The 26,700-nt window shown below is 36.4% G+C and overlaps 1 protein-coding gene across 1 annotated transcript; it reads left to right on the forward strand.

Moving 5' to 3' along the window:
• The first annotated feature begins 469 nt into the window (after nt 1–469).
• Nucleotides 470–25,892, forward strand: LOC121960139 (protein strawberry notch homolog 1-like). Its single transcript, XM_042509742.1, has 24 exons — nt 470–775; nt 4,223–4,342; nt 4,434–4,532; nt 4,640–4,867; nt 4,986–5,121; nt 6,110–6,210; nt 6,306–6,402; nt 7,172–7,332; nt 8,064–8,197; nt 8,309–8,399; nt 8,497–8,658; nt 8,783–8,918; nt 10,380–10,485; nt 10,568–10,721; nt 10,827–11,009; nt 11,779–11,876; nt 11,965–12,116; nt 12,957–13,129; nt 14,088–14,227; nt 18,524–18,627; nt 19,801–19,946; nt 20,054–20,130; nt 21,337–21,530; nt 22,727–25,892. Exons 2-24 carry the CDS (start codon nt 4,223–4,225, stop codon nt 22,867–22,869), a joined length of 3,135 nt encoding a protein of 1,044 aa, XP_042365676.1. The 5' UTR covers nt 470–775; the 3' UTR covers nt 22,870–25,892.
• Nucleotides 25,893–26,700: the final 808 nt, after the last annotated feature.

Consider the following 26,700-nt stretch of genomic DNA (forward strand, 5'->3'; position numbering starts at 1 on the left):
AAAGTATTTATTATTATTATTGTTGTTATTATTATTATTATCATCATCATATTATTATTATTATTATTTATTATCATCATCATCATCATTGTTGTTGTTGTTGTAAGGCCACTGTGAAAATGGATTGTGTTTCTTAAGTAAATTTTTTTATGTCACACATTATAAATATGTCGTATTAATATTTTGTGATTTTGCTGCCACCTTGGCATGTCCTCTTATAGTTTTTCTTTTTTTAAACTCTATGGGATTTTCTTGGTAAAATTAAGGTAAAATAAATAAAAAAATGTTTTATAATATTTTTTTCTAGTTAGATATGGAATAACCACTTTGTTATGATTGAATATTGTTTACTTTTCCACGCATATTATTTTGTTTAAATAAATAAATAAAAATTAAAAAAATAAAGAAAGGAAGAGAACGACGAAGAAGAGCCATTTTTCATCGTCACTTCCTCCCCGGACCTCGCTGGGTCACGTGACGCTGCATTAGCTCGCTGACTCTGCTATGTTTGTCGTTTGCGCTAAACCGTTTAGAAATGACAACTTTGTCGCTTTTGTCGGTTTATCACCGCGGAGGGACGTCGCGCGGCCGCTCGGAGACCCGTTTTTACCGACGCTGCTCGAGGACTTTGACTGCGAAAACGGGCCTTCGCGTCACGTGACCGGCATGCGGCTGAGCGTTTGATAAAAAAAGATGGCGTGAGCTCGGCGGAGCGAAGAGGACAACAAACCGCCGCCGACCGACCGGGAGCTCACAGCGGCCGCTCAGCTGTCAAGTAAGTCGATTTCAGCGTGGGGAGGTGATTTATTTCACATTAGCGTCCTTGTTTTGCTAAAAACACACACTTGTCATCGCGGGGTGACACTTAAATTCGGTATTTTTTAACGTTATTTCGGTTTGTGACAGCTTCGTCTGCGTTTGCTGCTCGTTGCTAACGTTAGCTTAGCGACAGCAATGACACAGAGCGCCGTCAACAACATGACAACAATGCGAGGGGGCAGCTAGCTCAACCCCGCCGCCGAGCTCCGCTGCTGCGGGTAGAAAGGTTGAGGAAGGACACCTGAGACTTTTAGGTTATGGTGGAGTTATTTTAACGTAATGTTTGTGAGCTGGCTAACGTCATTTTATCGGCAACTCCTCACCCACGTAACGTTATCAAGCTAGCTAAAACAAGCTAGCTCTGGATTACACCTTATCGTCAACCTGTTTGTTTCGGTCTTTATTTATGTCAACAAAATGTAATACAGCTTTACTAATACAACAGTAAGAAAAGAGGAATCACATTAGACCAAAAAATATTCCTCTTAAACACAGAGATATTAAGTGTTTTGGTAGCCTTTTTGTCAGTGGAATTAGAAAGTAAAGTTTCATTGCTCTATCATGTGTTAATTTTATGTACGTGCATTAAAAATACGTAGTTTTTTTAAATTTATGCAATATTCTTTAAATGTCTTTTTGTGCTGGGGTTTAGAAGAAACAACAACAAAAAAGTCCATACAAATATATCTATAAAATAATTAGTTGCATTTTTAAAATTATTATAAATGACAACTTTGTAAATGCCTTGTCATCACTAACCTATAGTGTTGTAGTATATTAATGTATTGTGTTTTTATTCTGAACAATTTGAATGTTTATATTTTGAATTGAAGCTCCTCATCAATTTGTTTTTATTTTGTTATTTAATTAAGAATGGGGATTGTAAGCAAATAAAAGAACAACAAACGAGCCAGGGATATATCAAAGTAGATAAAAAATATTACAAAATATGCAGATACTTAGTGTCTTAATAGCATTTTTTCAGTCGAGTTAGAAAGTAAGGACAGCGCCATATCACGTCTATTCTTTTGGAGAAAAAAAGTTGTTTGTTTCGACTTTATTTACAATATAGATAAATTATTTCAGCATCATTAAATTATCAATACATTTCGTAAAAATATATATTTTCTTTTTGTTACAGCAGTAAATTATTAAGGCATTGCACTGGAGCAGTAAAAACACAGTTATACATATATTTCACAAGAATAGAAAAACAAATATATTAATGGAAAACTAACTATAGCATACTATGTAAGAATAAAATATATTTTTTATAAAATATCCTAAGCATAAAAAATATAAAGCATGCGCCGTAATACACGATGAATATACTAAAATATTGAATATATACATTGGATACGTGTGAAAATCTATAGTCGTTTTCCAGATTTTAGTGAGGTAGAGTATGTAGTATATAGTTATGTCCTAAAAGACATAATCAGTGATACATTTTCACAGCTTTTGCCATCATTAACCAATAATAAAGTGTAGTATGTATACAGTACAATACAATCGTATATTAATGTTTTAAAATCTAAATAATATGAATGCTTATAAATATAAGATATTTGCAGTTAACCTGTTTTAAAGCACTGTGGGCTAAAAGTTAGAATAAAGTATCTGGTAATATATGCGTAATATTGATATGTGGTTACAGCGGATTTAACATTAAAATCTAGTTGATGTTTGTGAGCAAGTCTCCGTGGTGGTTGTTAATAACACATGGCGGCTGTGAGATTTCTTTCTTAAATTTGCAGTAACTTATATGAGGTTTGGCACTAAGTGCGTGGTTTCACTGTTGTCATAGAAATGAATGTGAAAGTGTCTTTGAGCGTGTTAGCTCTCGGTTAGCACAGTTTAGCCTTGTCACCGTGCTCCAACCGGGCCAGTTTAGCTGCTCTGACAATGTGCCAGTCCAGTTTAAGCCGGTGCCAAATTAGCGGTAAATGTTATGTGTCGACGCTCAAAACGTTTGGCTCTATTGTGCATTGTAGGTGCTTGTTTGCATAGTAATTATCAACCGGCGGAGCTAACAGGAGTGAGGCGGGGGGAAGAAGCTGGTTTGGGACCAGGAAGTTGAACAGGGCATTGCAAACACGTGTCTTGTTTTGGGTCACTTTGGAACAAGACGCGGATCTGACCGGGCGTGCAGACGTCGCTGCGAGAAATGTCTAATTCTCCTTAATTTGTGGTTAATCTTGATTTACAGTTAATGTAAACACTTAGAGTCGGTGTCATACGTTAGTGTGTCATTCTCGCTGTTTTTCGGCGTGGGTTTTCGGAGGATTTATGGTATGGTGAACAATTTAAATCGATCTTATAATTTGATTACATTAGATTCAAATGACCTTTGTATTAAACTTGTAAAACATTAGATTGGTCTAAAATGTGTTACTGGTTCGTTTCACATCTGGAAACTAGACTTTGGATTTTAAGTTGTATATTGTGTGTGTGATCCCATGCTTGTGCTCTCAACATGTGGGTCCTAATATCTCCTTCTTGGTTCTCAGTTCATGCATTATCATGGTCACATAACAGTGTTTCCTTGTTGGCATGATCTGTTGAATCATTTTGGCTGCTGCTAATAGAATTTAAACAATCATTATGTTATTGATGTGCATATGGCTGTTAGCCAGGTCTGATTCATCCAATAGGTCAAAGATAGAGATTAGCCTTTTTGGCAATGATACACTTTGGACAAAAAGTAACCTAATGTAGGAACAAGGAGGCAACAAGTAATCCCAGTGTTAATCCTTGAACTCCTAAGTGTTACATTACGTTGTTTAAACTTTGGTTAAAGTAGCATGAGTTTGTAAGCAGCTCTCGCTGCATTTAAATTTGGAATTGAGTATTGTCTGTGTGAAGTCAGATTTACATTACATTTTCCAAAAGCCAGACTTTTTTTTGTCTTTTACAAGATTCAATTTGCCATCACATACAATAAACAAAAACAGGGGATAATATACAAAAGTGTCTTGATAGCATTTTTTTTTCTGTCAAATTAAAGAAAAAAATAGTGTCATGTCTATTCTTTGGAGAAGAAAAATCACATAATTTACAATATGAATAAAAATAATGTCAGCATCAATAATTTATTAAATAAATAGTATATTTCTTTAAAAAGTCTTCTGTTTTTTTTACAGCAGTAGGTTATTAAGTCACAAGTCAAAAAATAGATAAACCAGTAAAATGACAAAAACAAAAATCACCCGAGTAAAACCCATTAAAATAATTGTGAGAGTAGTTGAACCAGACTAAAATTGGTTTTAAATTTCTTTATAAAAAGTCTTAAATCTGACTTTACTTTAAACTATAGGAGCCGTGTGTGTGTGTGTGTGTGTGTGTGTGTGTGTGTGTGTTTTAGAAAGACGTTAACAGAAGGACAAATACGTTTGTGTTGCAGATGGATCCTGGACAGGATTTACTCCTCGCTGCCCTGAGTGAGAGTGGCATTTGCCCAAATGATATCGGACTATTTGATGTTGATTCTCAGGATGTTGCACAGCCCTCTACAACCCAGCAAGTAAGACGATCTTTGTTTTAATGGATGAGCAGTAATTTATTAGTGTTTTTGTTGCTAAACATTAATGCTGTGATTTATGGTCCTCCTCCAGTCTATCTCCATCAGTGCCCTGGATGTTGGCGCGGGGACAGAGTCAGTGGAAGTTGTTCGACCTGAGCCTCCAGCTCCAGTCCCTATCGTTACCATCAGGGTGAGACACAGAACATTAAGTTCCTCTAATTATTGAAGACACAATGTTGTGCTGCAGCTGGTGTTTCTTTTTTTTCTGTATTTATTAAGGATTTTTCTCTCCGACAGCACAAACCTCAGCCATCAACCACCACGTTTGTCTTAAATCAGCTGAATCAGTTGCCGTCGCTCGGAGCTGCTGTGACCAAACAATCAGTTACAAACCCGATCAAACACACCATCACCGTCACCAAAGTGGTCCATGTTGCAAATTCAGCCCTGCGAGGATCTTCGACCCCCTCCTCCACAAGTATTCCTCCTTCGGCGTCCACAGTAGTGCCTTCTAACAGAGATCAGGTACGTCTGTGGAAACCATGGATACCATCTCAGTCGCACCAAGGTCATTACAGCACAGAGGAAAAAAGCACCTCTTTTATGCCGCCGTGCTGATCATATGTTTTCTTCTTTTTTTAAGCAGATTCAGTTGAAAGACCTCCTTCGGCCCGGCAATGTGAAGAGCACCGGACTGAAGGGCAACAGTCTGATGGAGCTCATGAAGCTGAAGCCTCCACCTAACATTGCACCGCCAGTAGCAACAGCAACAGCCACAGGTCATTTTTTAAATCATTTTTATTTATTTATTATAATTATTGTTAAATTTATGAAATTATTTATTTATTTTTTACCCATTATGGCTGAAAATATCTTTACATTTCAATTAACACAAACACTAGTGATGTATAATTTATTTTGGTATATTAGATATTCATATGGGTTATGAGAACTAATGAGAAAATAATGAGCTACAAAGATGTAGTGTTCGGTGTTAATTGTTAAAGGGTCCAGGTCTTTAGATGGCTTCTTCAGATTTTTCTATTGCTAGAGCAAAACACTTATGGCGTGCAAAGGAAAAATCTACAGTTGTGTGTCAAATCAGATTAAAAATTCACAGGTGTCTCTGTGTCCTTTAATGATCCTGCAGGCCCTCTATCATACAAATTTAATTTGGACATTATTAGATCAAATATTAAAACTTTATAATGCAAATTTACTGCTGTAGATCCGATGATCTGCACAAAGTTTTTTTTTTATTAAATAAATACACTAGGGTTACAGTTAACCCTTTTTTCATTATCTAATAACCTGACTGTTATGTCCATTTATAATTTGGTCTAATGTCCTAAAATAGTTAAAAGAACAACTGAAAAACCCTTCAAGCTGATGTCTTGAAGTTGTTTTGTCTAATCAAGAAAAATACTTTAATAAGACTAATTTAATTAAAAATCATTCAAAATTCTCACAAAAATCATTCAAAATTCTCACATTTAAGCAGCTCAAACAAGGTATCATTGCCACTTTTGCTTGAAAAAATTACTGAAACGATTAATTGATCATCAGCGTAGTTATCGAGTCATTTTCTTCTAACTGATTATCAGACTAATCACTGTAGCTCTAAAATGCCCTCTGAAATTAGCTATAATATAAGTTGATGGAATAACCAACCTGAGATTCAACAACCCCCTCAAAAATGTGAAACTTTGAAATGAACTCTTGTCGGTATTTAAACTGTTACGCCGGCTGTCTCCGTTTGTATTTCAGGTGAAATGAACAATGGGATCAAGAAGGAAGTTCTGGGTAAAGATGCTGCCAGAAACTGGATTAATGACGACATTAAAGTGCAAACCTTCTCACACTCTCTGGTATGTTTTTACATTACTGATTTAAGGAAGCTGTTGAATGCTGCCAAATGTGTTTGAAAGTTGGTATTTATGGTTTTATTGATTTCTGTGGACAGAAAATCCCCGGGATGAAGGAGGAGGATGAGCCTGAGGAGGAGGAGGAAGAAGAGCTGGGCCATGCTGAGACTTATGCAGAGTACATGCCAATGAAATGTGAGTGTGACTGTTGTTGGTTTAAACTGTCAGTGTTATGCTGCAGAATAGTAGTCAAGATTATAGTAATTAAATGCATCATTGTGGTGTAACCGTCCCGGAGGCCGTTTAATTACATTTACTTTGCTGTGCGCTGTATCACTTTTGATCGATGATACTCTGACAGAACAAACAAAATACATCCTGCTGTTGTTAATCGCTCGTTCCACTGACTGGTGCGTTTGTCGTAATGCTAATAGTAATAGCCTTTTTTATATAACACCTTTAAAAAACAGAGTTTACAAAGTGCTTTATCAATCAAAGCAAAGCAGAAATGGGACACATAGACAGCGACACAACAACAGAAAGCCAAACAGTCCTATTGAACACAAGGGAGACAAAACTGGGGTGGAGTTAGGATTAAAATTAAAACCAGAGGACAAATAATGCAAAGATGAAAGATGTAATATGTCAGTATGAGATAACACTAAGAAATAGACCAAAATCAACAACAGAAACCATAAAACCACAAATAAAAGGAAATGAGATATAAATAAAAAGGGTAAAAGACGACATCACATAAAAGCAAGTCTATAAAAATGGATTTTAAGAAGTGATTTAAAGTCACTGATTCTGCAGCCACATCACCTGAGGCAGGTCGTTCCAAAGCCGAGGGGCCCCGACAGCAAAAACACGTCACCTCGACTTTGGATCGACCAGACGGGCCCCACCTGAGAATCTAAAACTATGAATTGACTCACAAGGCGTCAACATTTCTGTTTTGCTGCAGTGAAGATCGGTCTGCGGCACCCTGATCCCGTGGTGGAGACCAGCTCCCTGTCCAGTGTCAACCCTCCAGATGTGTGGTACAGACTGTCGATCCCAGAAGAAGTCATTGATCGCGGCTGCCTGTCGGCTCTGCAGCTGGAGGCCATAACATACGCAGCTCAGGTAAACAGAAATACAGTTTAGAAATGCATTTTAATTTGGAGGGGATTGTTGAGTGAGTGTGCATCTGTCTGTCTGCAGCTAATCTCACAAACTACAGGACCAATCAGCCTCATATTCAGTGTGCACATGTATGTCTGTATGCTCAAGGGCCTCTCATGGTTGGGATAACTCTCGGTTGTTGAAAAATATGTTTTATTGAATGTTTTAGATCGTCATGACTCTTCACTCCTCTTAATTGGCCTGTAGGGGCTTCAAATGATCAACAAAATGACGCAGAAAAAGTAGTTATCAGTCAGTTAGTTGTTTGCAGCTCAGAAACAGACGTCCATAGAAAAGTTTGGTCTCATCTTGAAGTGGGGCAGCTGCAGATTAATTCAGTAACCAATGTGATGTAATGGACCACAATACATGATTAAAAAAAAAAGAAAGTTATCTTCGCCGACGTCGTACTGATTTTATCAGTTGTGTAAAGACAAAAGAGAAAAAAAAGTAACAAAATATATTACTCAAAACTGTGCTATAGCTAGACTTAAACTAACAGTAATGAAATTACTAAAAAAAATTAAAACAGACTTAAAATAAAAATAAGTTTTCACCCAAAGAGTGAGACTAAATTGAAATGACGTGCCAAAATTAACACCTGTTGTCTCTTATTGTTTTTTTGGGTTCACTTAGTTAGAGTCAAAATTGTGCAGCTTTAATTAGGCATTTCTTATTTTTATGCACCACAGCAACATGAGACATTCCTCCCCAGCGGTGATCGGGCTGCTTATTTGATCGGAGATGGAGCCGGTGTGGGAAAAGGCCGGACCATCGCAGGGATCATCTATGAAAATTACCTTTTAGGCAGGAAGAGATCACTTTGGTAAATTCTTTACAATATATATAACAGATGAAATTATAAATGATTACCTTTAAAGTAAATGTTACGCCAACAGAATGACCTCCTCTAATATATTTCTCCTCTTTGGTTCAGGTTCAGTGTCTCAAACGACTTGAAGTACGATGCTGAGAGGGATTTAAGGGACATTGGAGCCAAAAACATCCAGGTTCACTCACTCAACAAGGTAAGACGCTTTAATGATGCCAACATGAAACTGCTGAGAAGAGTTTACTGGCTTTGTAATGTCAGATGGTGACTCATTACACTTTTTATATTTTCAGTTCAAATACGGGAAAATCTCCTCTAAACACAATGGGAGTGTGAAGAAGGGTGTGATTTTTGCCACCTACTCTTCGTTGATCGGAGAAAGTCAGTCAGGAGGAAAGTACAAGACCAGATTTCAGCAGCTCCTCCACTGGTGTGGGGAGGACTTTGACGGCGTCGTATCCTTTTCACGTGGTCCTCAGTTAGGGAATAAATGTTACTTTGTCTTTTTTAACGTGTTGAAAACTGAATTATACTCGGATAATGACAGTGTGATGACTTTCCCTGACCAAACGCCTTCAGATCGTGTATGACGAGTGTCACAAAGCCAAAAACGTTTGTCCAATCGGATCATCCAAACCTACAAAAACTGGGCTTGCAGTGTTGGAACTGCAGAACAAACTCCCCAACGCTCGGGTCGTGTATGCAAGTGCTACAGGTTAGTAGATGTAATCAAGTTAAATTTGCTTTTAACTTTAAATTTATTCAATATATAAACAGAAAACACACAAAACACACAGCACATAGATGTTCACAACCTAATCACATACTTTTCATATTTTTTGGAGCTTTCATGTCCAAATTCAACATACTAAGTAGAGAAAAAGAGCAAAGAAAGCAGAAAAACAAAAAAAGAGCACAAACAGTATGAAAGATCAGTTGTAATAATAACTATAATCCAGGATTAAATACCATAATTAAAACAAAACGTAAATAAACAAGGAAAACATAGCAAAGGCAAAATAGAGAGGGGGAAAAAAGTGTCTCTAGATTTCTGGCCACGGGGACCACTGTTCATTAATTTTGCTTTTTGAATGGACTGGCACTTCAAATTTGGGCAATGATGGTGAATTTGTAACCTGGCAACCAGACAAATCTGCCAGCTCATGTTTTATTTGCTCAGAGAGACGCGTCTGAACCCCCCCCCCTTCCTGTTGTGGGACTTTTCACAAAATACATGATGTCATTTTTGGCTCACAGCGGAGGACACTTAAGGACACCACAGCGAGCATAAACCTAGCTTAGTAAAGAGGAGCGCCGTGGAGGCATTTTCAGAAACGACCTGCAGCTGATGTGAAACTTTCATGTTGAAGTACTTTTTCTCAAATTCTGATGTCAAAAGCAGAAACAGACTTATTGATACCAAACCATCACAGCTCCTCTCTGCACGCTGTACTCTGTGTACATGATACTTTAGAAATCCTTCACAGGAAATCACATTTTTTTACTGCATTTCATTTACAGCTAACCACACACAACCACACATAACATAGAAACATGTCTGTGATTATCCACAGGGAGAAATAAAAAAAAAAAATTGAAATTACCATATTATGCTATATAAATACTAAAGAAAACTTTAAAATATCCAATAATAAATACTATGTAGTATATAAAAAAATAGTGCACAAAAGTGCAGTCATTAATGACAGTGGTTATTTAAGAGCATTAAAAATATTTGTTGGTCAGCGCTACATCACGTGTCATTGCTCTGATTGTAGGGAGGGTTTTTTACCAAATTTGGTACAAAAAATCCGGTGTTGAATTTAAATGATGGAGCTTGGTCGAGATGTGATCCTCAAAAGTTATTGATTTTTGGGTTTTTAAAAAAAGCGGAAGCGGGTCTTCAATCCCTTACTACGTCACCCCTGCAGCTTGTTCAAAACATAAATTACTGCTCTTACAGAAAAAGGTACCTCGATATCCGTTCAAACGTGAACGATAACCAGCACAAGTTGTCGGCCTTGTCCATTTGCGTTCAGACGTTTTGATTCATGGCCATTAATATCGCCTGAGAGGTTCCAGACTAACTTGCATTTGCGATTTGGTGTGGTGATGTCAGGCTATTAAATCTGTGTAAATGCTACTAATTCTGAAAATGTACTTTTTTTCTAATTAGGTGCCTCTGAACCGCGAAATATGGCCTATATGAATCGTCTGGGCATCTGGGGTCATAAAACACCGTTCAGAGAATTTGGCAACTTTATCCAAGCTGTTGAACGCAGGTACGTCTCTCATTTTGCAAAAAAAAAACGTGTATCGGTTTGACAGGGTGTGTTGAACATAACTAAACTATGTAAATTTCAGAGGTGTTGGTGCCATGGAGATTGTAGCTATGGACATGAAACTGAGGGGGATGTACATCGCGAGGCAGTTGAGTTTTACAGGTGTGACTTTTAAGATCGAGGAGGTTCCACTGACGCAGCAATACATCCACATGTACAACAAATCTGTGAGGCTGGTAAGAGCGTACAAAAGTCACATTACTGTGTTTTAAAATACATTTCTGAATCCGTCATTTTTATTTATGTTTGCATTTAATAAGTAAAGTTCTGATTCTCTCCAGTGGGTGAAAGCACGTGAGAAGTTCCAGCAGGCGGCGAACCTGATGGATGCAGAGCAACGCATGAAGAAGTCCATGTGGGGGCAGTTCTGGTCGGCTCATCAGAGGTTCTTCAAATACCTCTGCATCGCCTCCAAAGTCCGCAGAGTGGTGCAGCTCGCCAGGGAGGAGGTCCAGAACGGAAAGGTGAGACTACTCTCAACACATGACGGTAAATAGTGCTGCACAATTGAGTTTGAGGAAATGGATACTACTTACTTCCTTTTTTTCTTTTTTTGAAATTATCTGGTTTTATTAACCAATGCTTGCATTATAGTACAACTACAGTGTCAAAGATACATTAGTTTCCATTTGTGCATTTGAAAGAAAACAAAATAGTAATACTAATTTAAAAAAAAACTTTAAGGATGAAAAGGTACACAAAGGTACCTATAAAACAACAATAATAATAATTAAAAAAACATTTAAAAACAAAGACAAACAGCTAAACAAACAAAGAAACAAAAAAAGAAACACTAACTTAAGAGACATTTAAAGGTACGAACATATGTGTATAAAGACTTATTTTAATCAAAATCAATCTTCTTTTCTCGTCTCTGTAGCTCTAACAAAATCTGTTCTTGTTTTACTGAACATATTGGTCTTAACTCAGAGGCCCATATGAACATGTGCAGGGAAGTGATTATGCAAAATCTGAGCACAGGCCCTGGGAATAATCATTTTAACTTTTATTTACATAACATCTTTAAAAATAGTGTTTCTTGACAGCTTCATAGAGGGAGCTTAAAAACACCTCAGAGACTACAATACTCTGTAGATTTTGCAAAACGAGATGCATGCTTTGTCAGACAAAAGCGACTCTGCTTTCCTAAAATGGTTTGTGTTGTGTTATTTGCTTTAACGATTTGCTCTAAAGCGACTCTAACGCTCTAACGTTAACACATTTCCTCTGCAGTGCGTAGTGATCGGTCTTCAGTCCACCGGAGAAGCCAGAACGCTCGAGGCCTTGGAGGAAGGAGGAGGAGAGCTCAACGACTTTGTGTCAACTGCAAAGTACGCACAGATTTAAAAATTAATTTTCTCACACAGTCTTAAACATTGTAATTGTATGTTACTGTAATATAAAATGTCTTTGTTGTAGGGGTGTGCTGCAGTCCTTGATTGAGAAGCACTTTCCAGCTCCTGACAGACAGAAGCTTTACAGCCTGCTGGGTATCGACCTCTCCGCTAAGAAGACGCCTTCGCCCACTGAAACGGCGGCAAAGCCAGAACAGAAGGGCAAGAAAAGAAAAGGTAATCAAGGTTACAGACTTATGATCCTGCAACTGGCCTGTGAAGTACATAAGTTTTCAGTTTTCAGTATCAGTAAATAAATGAATATGCAACTAAAATAATGAATAAATAAATAAATTAATTAATTAAATAAAAAGATAAATATCTAAAAAAATTCGAAATAAATGCAGAAATGATTTTTTTTACGGAACTAACTAGATAAGTGCAAAAATAATTGTGTAAATAAAAATGAATAATAAATAAATACAGAATTAATGAATAAATACAGAAGTATACAGAAATAAAAGGATAAATAAACGCCTGAATAAATAATGAGTATGAAAAAAATAAATGCTGATATAAATGTATAAATAAATGCAGGTGCACAAAAATCTAGAAATACATTTTAAATATTCATGTCCTGTTCAGTTATCATTTTTCATTGATTTATGCACATATCTGTTCATTTAGACATTTCTCTTGCATTTATTTAGAAATATATTTATTCTTGTATTAATTTATGTATTTAATCCCTATACCCATTGAATTCTCTGTTCATCTCATGCAAGGTTATGAGGTCAAAAACAGCCGAAAAAGAAGGCCTCGCACGCACGGCGGTCTGTCGGGTACTTGAGCTCGGTCGAGAAGCCAGCGGATGAGGCGGTAAGGAGAGTCCGCGAATGACATCGACGGACAGGTTTCAATATCCGTCAGCTCAGGGGACGAAGACGACGATTTCAACCCGATCAGAGAAGAGTCGATGTTGACGAGGAAGGATGGGGAGACCCTGAGGAAGACTGTGAAAGTTTGTTTTTATTAAAAACATGAGGACTCACAGGAAACATTTATCGTTTGTTTTAGATCATGGCTCAGTCAGAAAGGAACAAAAGAAAGGAAAAGAGAGAAGAAGAAAAAAAGAAGAAGGAGAGTATCGATCCAGACCCATCAAAGTTGCCTTTGTTAGCCTCTGGGCCTGTGGCTCCACCAGGCCCACCTTCACTGCCCCTGTTATCCCCCCCAGCACACTGCCACAGGTATAAGCACACTAACAGAGTTCATACACATTTAATCATAGTTTTAACTTTTCGTGACTTTGAGTCAAGTTTTTCAAGAGTCACACTTCTCTGAAATGACTATAGATACTTCTTATTGGTATTTTTCATTACAGATTTTTAAAGACTTTTTTTTCTTTAAATTTGTCTATTTTTATTATTATTTAAATTTTTAGGGGTCTGATTTTTTAAAGAAAATATTTTTATTTCAAACAATTTTTTTTAGTTTGTTTGAAAATTTTTTGGCAGTTTTTCAAAAGGCAAATTTTGGAGATTTTTTTTCCTTTTAAAAATTTAGTGATGTTTTTAAGAAAAAAAAGGCACTTCTTTAAAAATTAGGGTGATTTTTAGGAATAAACTTTTTTTTATATATTATAATGTAGGTGTGTGTTTGCCTTTTAAAAGTACTCAAGAATAACAATATTTTATCACTGTCAGAAAATCGTAAAAAATGATGTTTCAGTGACGCACGTTTGAGCGTTTTCCATGACTTTTCCTGGGTTTTCAGTGACAGTACCACATTATACAGTAGGGTTACAGCACTCTGATTCACGTCTTATTTTTTAAGTTAATGAAATGTCTTATATATTTACTTGTTCACAAGTCAAAGCAGAGAGTCAGAGAAGAGCTGCTCACGAGTCAGGAGCAGTGGAACACGCTCAGCAAATGAAGAAACGAGAGCTGAGGAAAAAAAAAATGGATGGAACTGCCAGAGAATCTATCCTACCAACACCACTGGAACGGGGGGGGGGGGGGGGGGGGGGGGGGGTGTGGGGGGGGGGGGGGGGGGGGGGGGAGCTCATAGATGAAACTGGGAGGACCCGACAAGTAGCTGAGGTATGATGAATATCTAGCGGACCGTCTGTTTTTTTTTTTAAACAGCCTCAGTATTTGGTTCGTATATTAACTCTCTAGGTCACTCTGTTTTCTTTGACTAAAGATGACCGTCGAGAAGGTCGTGTGGTCAGTAACGGTACGACGGCAGCATCAGACGTATGAATCTCGCTCTGAGCTGGACGTTCCCCGTGGAAATCCTCAATCTCACAGAGAAGCAGAGGTTCATGGATGGTTAAGAGAAGGGTAAAAGTTATTAAAAAAATGTTTTTTTTTTGTTGTGTAATGTAATTAGGACTGAAGGTAACTTTCACACCTGTAGGTGAGTTCATTTGGAAAGAAAATGTGATTTTAGTTTTTGTTGCCACACATTGATTTATTAAGAGGCACAATGACGGTGTAAAAACATGAGGTGTAACAGCATCTTATATCTTATTTAAAAAGACAAAATGCTAAAAATATTGCTGCAGCTTGCATGCCGCAAGTTTTTTTATTTTAGAAAAGCTGACCTGATGCAAAAAATAGTCCAACATTTCAGGCGCGCAATAATACACAAAAAACAGCCCGTTGAAAATCCTGCAGGGACGGATAAATTTGGTTTGGAACCAGCCGACAAGCTGATTTAATTTTGTTGTTTGTAAACGTTTGGACAGGACTGACTGGCTAATATTAATAAACCTTTAATACCTGGATCTACATCACTTTTCAGACGCTTGGTATTAGCATTTGAACCCAAATCAAAAAATAAAACTTGGTTTGATAACATTAAAAAAAAAACACGGGGTGGAAAAAACACATCCGGAAGCAACTGTTGCAATAAGTGTTATGCAAATTGCAAAAAATAATAAATAAAGATGACAAGGAAATGATCTGAGTTAGGGGGGGGGAAGTTGGGGGGGGATTAGGGATTAATAAAGAGGGGGGGTGGGGATTGGGGGGGATTTATGTATTATCAAAAAAACAGGGGGGCATAATGTCCATCTATAAATATGTATTTTTTAATTATTCTCTCTAAACTATATATTTAAAAATGTGTCACAGAGGGTTGAAAAAGAAAAAAAACCAACACATTTTAGGTAGCAAATTTTTAGTAATTTTTAGTCATTTTCCTTTCTGTCTTTTTTTTTTTTTTTTTACTTTTCTTTCTTTTTAGTTTTTATTAAGTGATTTTCATAATTTTTCCTTGCATTTTTTTGTTAAATTTTCTTACTTGATTTGTTAGGGGCTAGTTTTTCTTAAGTTGCTCATCACCTTCTTCCCATGATGTCACAAGAAATCAAGCCATTCTGCTCAGGCTTTAAAGGGTTACATAAAAACAGCATTTGCATTTTTATAATGTAAAAAATTACTATCGTCCTTTTTTTTTTTGCCACCAGAACATCGCCATCATCTCTGAAAGCCCCAAGTCAGGTATTTCCCTGCAGGCCTGATCGTTTGATGTCAAGAACCAGCGGCGGGAGAGTCCAACATGACGATGGACAGCTGCCGTGGAGCGCCGACAGAGCGAATACAGCAGTTTCGGGTCAGTAGATATTTAACCTCTATGAAACAAAAATGTTACTGGTTAAAACAGGAATGAGGGAGGGTGGGGGGAGTGAGAGGGAGGTGTAGGAAACGCTACCATAGGATGCGCAGTCACCATGAGGTGGGGATAAAATAAATCAGGTAAACAGAAAGAAAAAAAAAAGGGAAATAAATGGAGTAAGCAGCTGAATAGATGGAATAAAATAACATAATAGCAATAATACAAAATAAATGAATTAAATAAGTTAGAAGATGCCAAACTTGTAAATAAAGAGGTAAATTAAAGTATAAAAATCTGAAAGTAAAATAAACAAATAAATAAGTTAAAAATATAAAAATATGATAAAAAAAAGTAGTAAAAAACAGACTATAAAATCTATAGCATAAATAGTCAATAAATTAATAAATTCAAATAAAAGCCCAGCAAGTCTTGGAGTTTGCTTTTTAATTCAAAATTAATCCCTCTGCTGTTTGACAAATTGACAGTTTGGGCGCTATCCTTTTAAAATTTAAATCAGTGAGTTCAAAAAATGTGGTTCAAACGTTTTTTGTTGTTTGTTCACAGGGGAGAACTAGAAACTCAACAGTGGTCAAACCTGGGTCACCGCTCCAGGAATAGTTCTTCCTCATTTTCGGGAGCTCGCGCAGGGAGAGCAAAGATTTTCGCATCCATCGTTGCCAAAAGAATAGAAAGCTGGGGTAAGGATTCGTTTTATTTGTAAAATCGGTACCTAAAAGGGGAGTTTAACATTTATATTTTTTAAAAAAAACAAACAAAGTGTGTGTGTTAAAATGTGTGTAACAGGGCGACTCTCACTCACGGAGGACAGATAAAGAAGCGACAGAATGAAAACTCGAGATCTCAGTCAAGGTTTAAACTTTCGACAACAAAGTAAGCACATGAAGCGTTTCAACCTCAAGAAAGTTTATTATTTTGTTTTATTTTCAGGGTGGGGAGGAAAAACGACTCATCAATGTTTGTATTTTGCTCCAGTACGGCAGTAAACGCTTCTGGAAATCGTTTGTGGATGAAGAGTCGATCGTGAAGCTCGATTCTCCGTTTAGTGTCTCCGCCCTCCTCGACTTTAAAGGGATTTCTTCAAAGGTCACTTTTGGACGTTTGTGCTGTACAACGAGGCAATTCATCGGTTTCCCTTTCGGTCGAAGCAGTCACAGTGTTATTCTGTTTTTTTACAAATGATGCTCTGCAGGGAATTTTGGTTTATGTTTGGATTAAATGTGCTCCTCTGGCTGTAATATTTTCTTTGCAGAAATTCAGAGCGGATTAATAGGTGTGGGCCTTCATAAATTTGTGAGGACAGATCAGGTGCAATGTCATTAGATAAAGGTAATAGTTTGTAAAAGCCTGTTCAAAATCGAACAACATCGCAACTAGGGGATGCACCGACATTGCATGCCTGTCGGTGTTATAATTGTCAGCCAATAATGGGAAAATTGATTTTCTTGATTAATGAAATTATAAGCTGTTAAATGGCCCAATGATACCAAAATAAACACTTTCATTGACTGGAATAGAAGGGCAAGGGCGTCCACACACACGTATACAGGAAATCGAACGTGGCGTGGGTACGTTTAACTTTCTAACCCATTTAAACTCACATCCTCACATCAGTTTTCTTGTGCTGCTCAAGTCGTTCTTTCACTTTCAACATGTGAGCAAATTGTAGTTGGGTTTTTCTTTAAAAACATGGGGTGAAAGTCAAATAAGAAGCTTACACAAAAATGGTTTTATTAAATGGTGGCAAAAAAATAACTTCAAAGAATTAGAAAATTATCCAAAAAACAATAAGGCGGGAAATATCAAGGAAGAATGAAACATTTCTCATTTATCTTAGCTTTTCTTACCCTAGATTTGTGCATAAAACTACAAGATTTATAAAATTCTTTTTTAAAATAAAACAATTACCTGAAAATTAGACGAGAGAAGAGGATCAGAAATATTATCCCAAAAAAAAATGAGGAAAATATCAATAGCAATAACATTTATATTTTTTAAAATTATATTTAAGTTATTTATTCATTTATAATTATTGAATTATATATTTAAAATTAGGCTATGGAAAAATATTTTTCTTATTTTTGGTTATATATCAGTATTATTTTAGCATTTTTTTTTTTCAGGTAATTTCTTATTTTTATTTTTTTCACAAAAATGTGAAGTGAATCCGATTATCTAAACGTCAGCCTCGAGGAAGAAGCAGAGAAGGGCAGCTATTAAGCTATTGATATCAGCCCCAAAAAAAAAAAAAAATCTGTAACGTGCCCCATCCCTAATTGCAGCTATTCTGTGACTTATCCACTGCATGCACAGTTTGCACATAAATGTAATCGATACTATACTGTGTCCCTGCTGCAGGGATACCAACAACATGGTGCGAAGTTCCTCTGAACCGTTTATTTTGGCATGGAGGTCCTAGCAGCAGCAAGAAAACGCCTTGTTTCCAGTATTTTTCTCCGTACACGCTGGCAGCGGTTATTCAGGAGGCCACGAAGAAACGAGCAGATACGGATATGGGCATTCTCGGATTTTGCGACGGGTTCAACACTTTTTCTTTTTATAATTCAGCCGCCGCGCCCCGTCACAAATCCAGAAAGCTCAGAACTGGGCCATGAAGGTCGTTTTTTTTACGCTGTTATTTAAATTATTCAAAGTCGCTTTTCCTGTGATGAGAAAATGAGTGGAAGTCAATGAGTCATGATCATCCTGTTTTTCCTCTGAAGGCTGATTTCGGCGTATTTGGGTAGCGATCACTCTCTTCCCTTGTCTCTGGCAGATTCTGGCTCTTTCCGGTGTGATTGAGAAGTGAACGAAGGTGGACTGCAGGAAATTTCCTAACGCGGTTATACACCAGTGTCTTTGGTACATCGTGGAACTCTTCACCGTACGTTGTATTTAAACGCCGTTTTTAGACCTCCTCTCCTGCGAGGGTGTTTTGCAGTTTAGTTGTTTTGCAGTAACATAATGTGGCTTTTTAAACGCGTGTCCTCTTTTCACAGGTGGGTGTGTGGAGAGGTGCGTGGGGATGTCGTGGGAGGGGAAAGCGACGCATGCGATTGGGCGGATCAGAACGGACCAGAGTATATGGTTATTCTATGTTCAGGTACGAAAAGCGTGGGGGGCTTGGGACGATTCTCGCTCCTAAATTCTGCTCTCAGGACATTTAGACTGGCTGAAGTTATTAGATTTTATGTGTGCCCAAAACGCTGAATTGGAACATTTTTGGCTCATGCGATATATGATTAAAATATAAGTCTTTACCTCCACCTTCTTGTAGGTAGGCAAAATTTGCAATGTGATGTCTCTTATTAGTGGTTCAAAACTGAATCAAAGACTATCCTGTCTACATAAAGTAAAGTCAGTAATATGATTACAGAAGGATGATTAAAATATTGTGGCCTGCAGATATTTAAACATCCAATAGAACAGAAAGGCCATCTGCTTTTGCTTGTATGAGTTATGTTGATATAAGTTTTGCAAATTAATTGAATACCAAAATAAAAGTACGTTATTTTTATTTGTATTTTTATTTTTATTTTATTATTTTTAGTTTTTATTTTTATTTTTATTTTTATTTTTATTTTTCATTTTTATATGTGATGATCAGTTGTAAGTTAAAAGCACGGTTATTCAGTATATTTTGTACAGGGCTTTACAAAGTTTCAGGAATAATCAGGGTGAGTAAACAAAAATCAGAAGAAAAATAGTAGAAAAAAAATCTACCTAAAAATTCGCAAAAAGACGAAAGACAAAAACTCAACAACAACCTGAAAACTGTGCGAACTTAAGAGAATATTTATACATTTATCCCCCGTAGTAACATAATTTTAAATGTAAAACTGGAAATTTAAAAAAGCTTTCTGGGAAAATGTTTTGCTTTTTTTTTAAAAAAAAAATAATTATTCTAACATTTAGGTCATTTTCTTCTTTTCTTTTATGATTTTTTTTTTTTTTTTTGCAATTTGTGGAACATTTATCGGCAAAGTTGGTCACTGCCTTTTCCACCCAAAAAAAATCAAACCAATTTGCTCAGGTTTCAAATTTTAAATATCTAAAATAGCTTGTGACAGGCGTCTGAATGCAGCACAAGAAAACTGAGGTCGATCCAGGTTTCGATGAGTTAATGTCATTTTGGGCTTTGAGATTAAAATTTCATACTTGTCAGCCCGACAGACAACATCACACAACTGCTTTTACAGGCTGAGTGTAATCCCCATGATGAGAAGGCAGATCTGCATGTTTAAAATCTCCCCTTCCCTTTTTTAAATGCCTTTTTATTTTCAGATGAGGAACAACAAGAAAACCGCCATCCTGGTCAAAGAGGTGAACACCAAGAAGAGGCTCTTCCTGGTTTACAGGCCGAACACGGGCAGACAGCTCAAACTGGAGACGTACGCAGACATCAAGAAGAAGTTTAAAAAGGTAAAACAGCTGTTTATTTTATTACAACAGGAACATTCAGTATTTTATGTATCATGTGAGTCATGACAAACTTCCCCTTTCCCCCCCCCTTTTTTTTGTCCTTTTAGGTTTTGTCAGAAGACGCCAAGCAGCACTGGACGGACCAGTACAAGCTGTCAGCAAAGATCTGCTCTCACGCATATTGGTATGTGCCCTTTAGATTCAACAGCTAAAGGTTAATAATAATAACAATATTTAACTTTATTTGTATAGCACCTTTCATACAAGAAATGCAGCCCAACGTGCTTTACAAGAAAGAAATTAAATGCACCAAGTGCTTCACATCAAAACACATAAAAGACAAAAAGACGTAATAAAACCTGCATGTGAAAAATAAAATAAAATCAGAATAGAAAACATAGAATGCATCTTAAAATGGATGAAATCCACCTGATAATACTAGTAAAAGTAAGATAAAATAAGGATAAAAATTTAGTGCACAGAATGCATAACATAAAATGGAAAATAAAGTAAAACCCACAGATGTTTTTAATAAAATAAGCATAAAAATAGAGTATATAAAATGCATAAAATTAAGGAAAATACAGCATCTTAAGGATGTGCAGCAGTACGCAAGTGCAAAGCAGGTTAAAAGGTTTTTTAACTGTTGAAATCCCAAAACCAAAAGTATCTCCTGACAAGTATCGTGTTTGTATCAAAGCCTGATAAATCTGCTTTTTCAGTGAGCTCCATTGTTGTTATGAACTGTTTGATTAACCCCTTATGACCCGCTTTAATTTTACACACACACTCGTATCGCTCTGCACACAAAATGCACTTTTTTAAATCAGGCTATAAAAAACAAAGTAGACATTAATATTATTTTCTACTTAAATTGAGTTTATTTTTGTAACCAACATCATTCCCAATCATAAATATCAAATATTCATTAATTTTTCATAATTTTAACCCTTTAAATGCCAGTTTTTTGTCATCATGCCACTATGTTTTGAGATGAAAATGACACAAAAAAAACATACAAAGTAGATTTTTATTGTGATAATCACATCCAGAGATATGTACAATAATAATAATAATAATGATAATAAACAATCTGGTCAAAATGTATGCATGAACACAGCCAAAATGATCAAAGAATGAAAAGTGCTTAAAATACGCCAAACAGTCCTTCAGGGTTAACGTTCGCTAAAAACTGATTAACTGTTCTCAGAAATCATTTTAGCCTCTTCAGGACTCGTTTTCAAGGTTTCTGTCTCCTCGGTTTTGTCCTTTTCATGGGATTTGTTCATGATTACAAAAGATTCAGCAGCTTTATCCTTAAAAAAGCCTAAATTTTAAGCCTTGCTGTTCACATTGATCAGCTTAAATTATCGGTCGTTTCCTCCCTCAGGCGGGGTAACTGTAAGAAAGCGGCGGTGGGTCTTCAGTGCGAAGTCGGTCTTCGGTGTCGGACGTACTACGTGCTGTGCGGCTCGGTGCTCAGCGTGTGGAACGAGCTGGAGGAAGTGCTCACCCCCGTCAGTGGAACCAACGTGAAGGTGCAGATCGTCCGCCTCAGAACGGAGGATGGACAGAGGATAGTTGGTAAGTTAAAGGACTGCTGCTTTTGGAAAAATAAACTCTCTACAAGTTCAAGCTTACCTCTAAATTATTGTTGTCCCCTTTTGGACATGGAGGACTGAACCTAACAAAATAAAAATGCATGTGGAAATTTAGGCGGAAAAGGAAAAGGAGAGAGGGAAATATGTTTGACGAAGTAAATGGAGGATCAGGCAGATAGGGAAAATAATTCATAAATAAATGCATAAAAAATTACAAAAATCAAATAAATTAATTTAAAAATGAATAAATAAAAACGTAAAATAGAAAATAAAATGGGAAATTGAATAAATACGGTATGTAAAATGGAAAATAATGCATAAATAAATAAGCAAAAAAAGAAATATTAGAAAAGAGATTAAGAATCTTTTTCAAGGGAGACCTGCTGAAGTCAGTCAGCAATGAAAACAAAATTCACAAGCACTAAAATCAGCATTAAAACTATCTATCAGTCAGCAAATAAATATGAAAATGAACAAATTGATAAATAAAATGGAAAATTAAATTGGACATTAAATAAATATTGTTATTTTTGCCATTTTCATTTATTTTTTATTTTGTTAATTTCAGTCCTCCATAATCAGATGCAGAGACATATTGAATCTTTCCATAATTCTCTATTTAAGGCGGCATGTTAAGGTCTTAAAAACTGTTTCCTTAAAAAGACTTTAGAAGGTATGAAAAACTCTCTAATTTACATTAGTCTTAGATAGCTCTCGCAAGAAAGAGAACAATCATATTTCTCTAAATGTCGAACCCTTTCCTTTTTAATATGTGCTATAAATGTCAACATCTTTACACTTACAGGCTCATTGGGGTTTTTCTTCTTTTTTCAGTTATTTTTAGTTTAATTTCACAAAATTGAAAACTACATAAAATCCAGCTGAATGGAAAAAAAAGTCAGGAGAGAACAAGAAGCCAAAGGTTTATACAAATCGACTCCCCTCAACTTGAAAACAAAAACAAAGAAAATCCCCAAAATAAACATTTTAACAGAAAAATACAACAAAAAACAGAAACAAGTAACCAGTCAGTAAATATTTATCCAATAAAAACCAAGAAGTGCTTAAAACAAAACACAAAGAGTAAAGGGAAAAAGGAAACATTTGTACACACACATCCAGAAATAACGAAACATCACGAATAAAATGCAGTAATCATTTTTGGTCTTCCTTTCACAGGACTGATCATTCCAGCGAACTGCGTGTCTCCATTATGTAACAAGCTGTCCACGTCGGACCAGTGCCAGCAGCTCGCCGTGCAGGAGCTGCAGAAGCTGCAGCAGCTCCACCCCCAAAGTCTCAGCCACGCGCCCAACACATAGTTCAGGGCGCCTTCAGTCCCATCTCCACCCCGCGAGTTCACGTCCCCGTCTAAAGGGATCTGACTCGGTCTCTGTCTCTGCACGGCAGGCTCCAGGACCGCTGTCCCTTGCTCTGCGCCCTCTCGCCCCCCTAATTGTCTCTGAGGGTCGGAGGACTCGCGCCCGGCTGTGGTGCCTCTCAGATGTAAAGCAGTGGTTGTACAGAGATGAGTTCAGGGTTTTTCTTTCCTTTTTTTGTTTTTTTTAAATCTCCGGAGACTCTTGTTTTCACCTAGAGAGATTTTGACGGGTGATGTTTTGTCCTCTGACATTCAGAGTGAAAAGATTTGTGATATAGTGATGGAGACAGAGTTGAAACCCAGAGGACACGTTGGCTGTCGAGTTGTCCACCTTTCACGCACGCTTTAAGACGTTCGGTCCGGACCGCCTGGTAGGAGGCGAAGGGTTAATCCTGGTTCAGACCAAAGGTGGGAGACACAAAGACCACTGTGTGTATGAAAAAAGGCGATTAATGGAAAACAATTCCATATTAATATCAGATTAAATTTGTCCCATGTGATACTCCTCAGACGATGTTCAGCCCTGTTAGCAAAGAAAAAAAAGCTTTAAAGTCGAAAAACAGATGCACAACATTAATCCAAATTTTCTGTGTCGTGAAACAACAAAACAAAAAGTTTTTAGTTTTTTTTTATCACGGAGCAGTTTATTCCCGTGTCCTTGTTTTGCACACAAGTCTCACATTTACTAAAGTCCCTTGTTTGATTTCAAACTTTATCATTTTATTTCTTTGTCCAAACTGTAAATTAAAGGATAAGTTCACTTTTTTCCCTCAAGTCTTAAAACAACAGTTTGTTCCTGCAGTCAGGCTCATTTACACAGTTTGACTGGTGAAAGATTTCGGTGTCAGCTGGTCTGCTGACGTCTATTTATAGAGCAGGAAAGTGAGAAAATGTTTTCTCGAAAGATAACATTGAAGCAGTCGCTTTGTCGAGGAACGAGTCCAGTTATCAAACCGTCGTGTTCACGGTGTCGCGCAGAAAACCCTGTTTAGCGTTTAAACAAAAGTCATAATTTATTACTTGTTTTTTCCAGAATTGTGAAATAATTATGCTGCGGTCAAGTGAACTGTGGTTTGTAAAATTATCTCGTGATCTCGAGAAAACAAACACAAAATTGAGAAATTAGTCTTCCATTTTACCAAAAGCCAACAAAAATTAACTCGTATTTTGAGATCAAGGCTGTAAAATATAATTGCAGCACAGCCTGTCTTGGTTTCTGCAGAAACCTCCCACAGTGGAAACTAAAACGTTTTTTTTGTAGTTTGTGTTGCAGGTTGGTTTGAGATAAAGATCTTTTTTTAAAGGTCACGGGTTCATTTATGTGGAGTCACTGAGATAATTCATCATGAGAAAACGACTTGTTTCATCAGAAAGCAGAATAATTATACGAGCAGCGGCTTCCTCGACCTCTTCATTTGAGAAAACAAGTGTTTTCTTGTGATAAATTATCCTGAGAAATCTGCCTTTTGATTTCACTAAAAAACCTGCGTAGATAAAGTCATTATTACGAGAAAACAAGCTTTACAATTTTGAGATTATCAGCATTAAAAATGTAAGCACAACTGTTGTTGGCTGCTGTAGCTTTCAATCTGCAGCACAAATTACTTTTTTTTTTTTATCTTTTAGTTTTTGCAGACCGGGGAAAATGGAAGTACTGATTATTTAATCACAGGAAAACATGCTTTGTTTTCCAAAAACCAAATAAATGCATGAAATAACTCATTATCACGAGGAAACAAGCTTTGCAATCTCAAGATTATCAGCATAAAAAATGCAAAAACAACCTTTCCTGGTTTCTGTAGCTTTCAATCTGCAGCACAAACTACAATTTTATGTCATTTTTTAATGTTATTTTCTGCAGACGGGAAAATGGAAGTACAGATTATTTAAACCTTTATCATAGGAAAACATGATTTTTTTTTTTTGTTTTGTTTTAAAAGCACAGTTTCCATAGAAACCACCTTTGGTCTTTACCTGGATGTCAGCCGGACTAACTCATTCAAAGAGAACAACAATCATCTAAAGCAGCCAAGAGTTAGTGAGAAATGTGAAATCCTTGTCACTTTTTCATTTCCCATCAGTCTCTATAGCTCTGTGCTCTGCTCATGGTTTTTTTTTTTGCCTTTTTTTAATGAAATTCTGCTCAGGGGTTAAACTCATACAAAGACCCTCTTTGAAAACAAAATCTTTGCAACGTACCTGAAATGCATGACCATAACTCAAACTGCTCCTCCTGCTCAGTAATCCGTGGCTCCGTGGTTAAAAGCTGTGTTTACAGCTCGTACTCTCACAGTTTTTAAAAAAAAAAAAAAAAAAACACGTCTCTCGCCGAGTTGTGATTAAAACGGGCTTCTGTTTATTCGTGTTCCTCCTCAGTCCTTTATCGCATAATATTAGATCTGCACTGGAAGGGACAGACCAAAGACGCGAGCTGTCCTCGTAGATTACAAAGACGGGATGTGTTTTGTATCTTTCGCAGTGCACTCGGACACATCGGTGACCTGTGGACTCGTTAATGTTACTGACCGTTTGTCCTCTTCTGTTCTGGATCGATGCGTCTGTGAGTGAGACTGGAAGGAAGTTAGTTTTTGTATCATACCAATGTGCATTTTGTACACTTTGTAAAAGGATTTCAATTCTGTTGGACAGACTCTGCTCTCTAATTGGTCTTTTAACTTGAATGTCCACCACATATAAGCCAACAACTCCTCTTTTTTTGTCTTTTTGAGATGTATTATATATTTAAATATATATATATACACACACGGGCTGCTGACTAACGTTTTTGAACGCCGTCACGGCAGATCGGCTCCTCTGAAGTTGAAACACTTGAAGGACTCTCTTTTTTGTTTGTTTTTTTCTTTCATTCTTGCACGAGTTGCACTACTGACAGAGTTGTACAAAAATTCGACATGACCTGTACATGAATGAGTGTGATGCTCAATAAAGCTTGGTATACTTCTACGTTGTACTATTTTTAATTACAATATAGTTTTCTCCCTGTTCTACAAATTGAGACAAAAAAATCCAAAACAAGCTGATTTTATCACAGCTGCTCACATGTATCATTGAGGACATTTTATTTCGGCTTACTTTGTGAAATTAATACCATTTTTTTTTTTTTTTTTAAGGTTACCAGGCCATATTTGTTGCTTTATTTCCAAAACCAGAGGTCACATTTATTTTTCAATAATAAAGTCACTTTGTTGCTATTTTAAAGTAGTAATTAACCACTGTAAAATAGTCCTACATTAAAAATATTACTGTAAGTATTTACAGTGTTATTTTAAAATACCCGACATTACCTATGTAATAATGTATATAAATGTCATTTTGTTGTTAAAGCGGGTCTGTATTGTTTAAATTTTACACACACACTCACACACACACACACACATATATATGTATTTATTATTACATACATGTATTGGACATTAATACAATGTTCAGGGTCACACATTTATTGTGTTTTTTTAATACATTTGCCTACAAATTAATCTCCCCCCACTTGGTCAAGGTCATGAAAAGACAAACAGTACAAATAAATAAATATATTACAAAAAATAAGTCAATGCTTAAATAAAGAAATTGTACTTCAGAAAACTATCTAAGTACCTCTCTATCTGCTAAATTATATATATAAAATGTTACAAATAGAGAATTTATTTATATTTATACAGTGTAACATTCCTTTAAATATACTATAGTGAAAGGTGTATGTAGATTTATATGATTTTATTTGATCTAATATGTATTTTGATGTAGTTTTTCT

Source organism: Plectropomus leopardus, chromosome 20 (genome assembly GCF_008729295.1).
Source record: "Plectropomus leopardus isolate mb chromosome 20, YSFRI_Pleo_2.0, whole genome shotgun sequence".
Lineage (NCBI taxonomy): Eukaryota > Metazoa > Chordata > Actinopteri > Perciformes > Serranidae > Plectropomus > Plectropomus leopardus.

Coding starts and splice junctions, on each gene's coding strand:
- LOC121960139 (XM_042509742.1), top strand. CDS start 4,223: ATGGATCCTGGACAGGATTTACTCCTCGCTGCCCTGAGTGAGAGTGGC. Junction 8,659..8,782: donor GGGAGGACTTTGACGGCGTC/GTATCCTTTTCA, acceptor AAACGCCTTCAG/ATCGTGTATGACGAGTGTCA. Junction 11,877..11,964: donor GACTTTGTGTCAACTGCAAA/GTACGCACAGAT, acceptor TCTTTGTTGTAG/GGGTGTGCTGCAGTCCTTGA.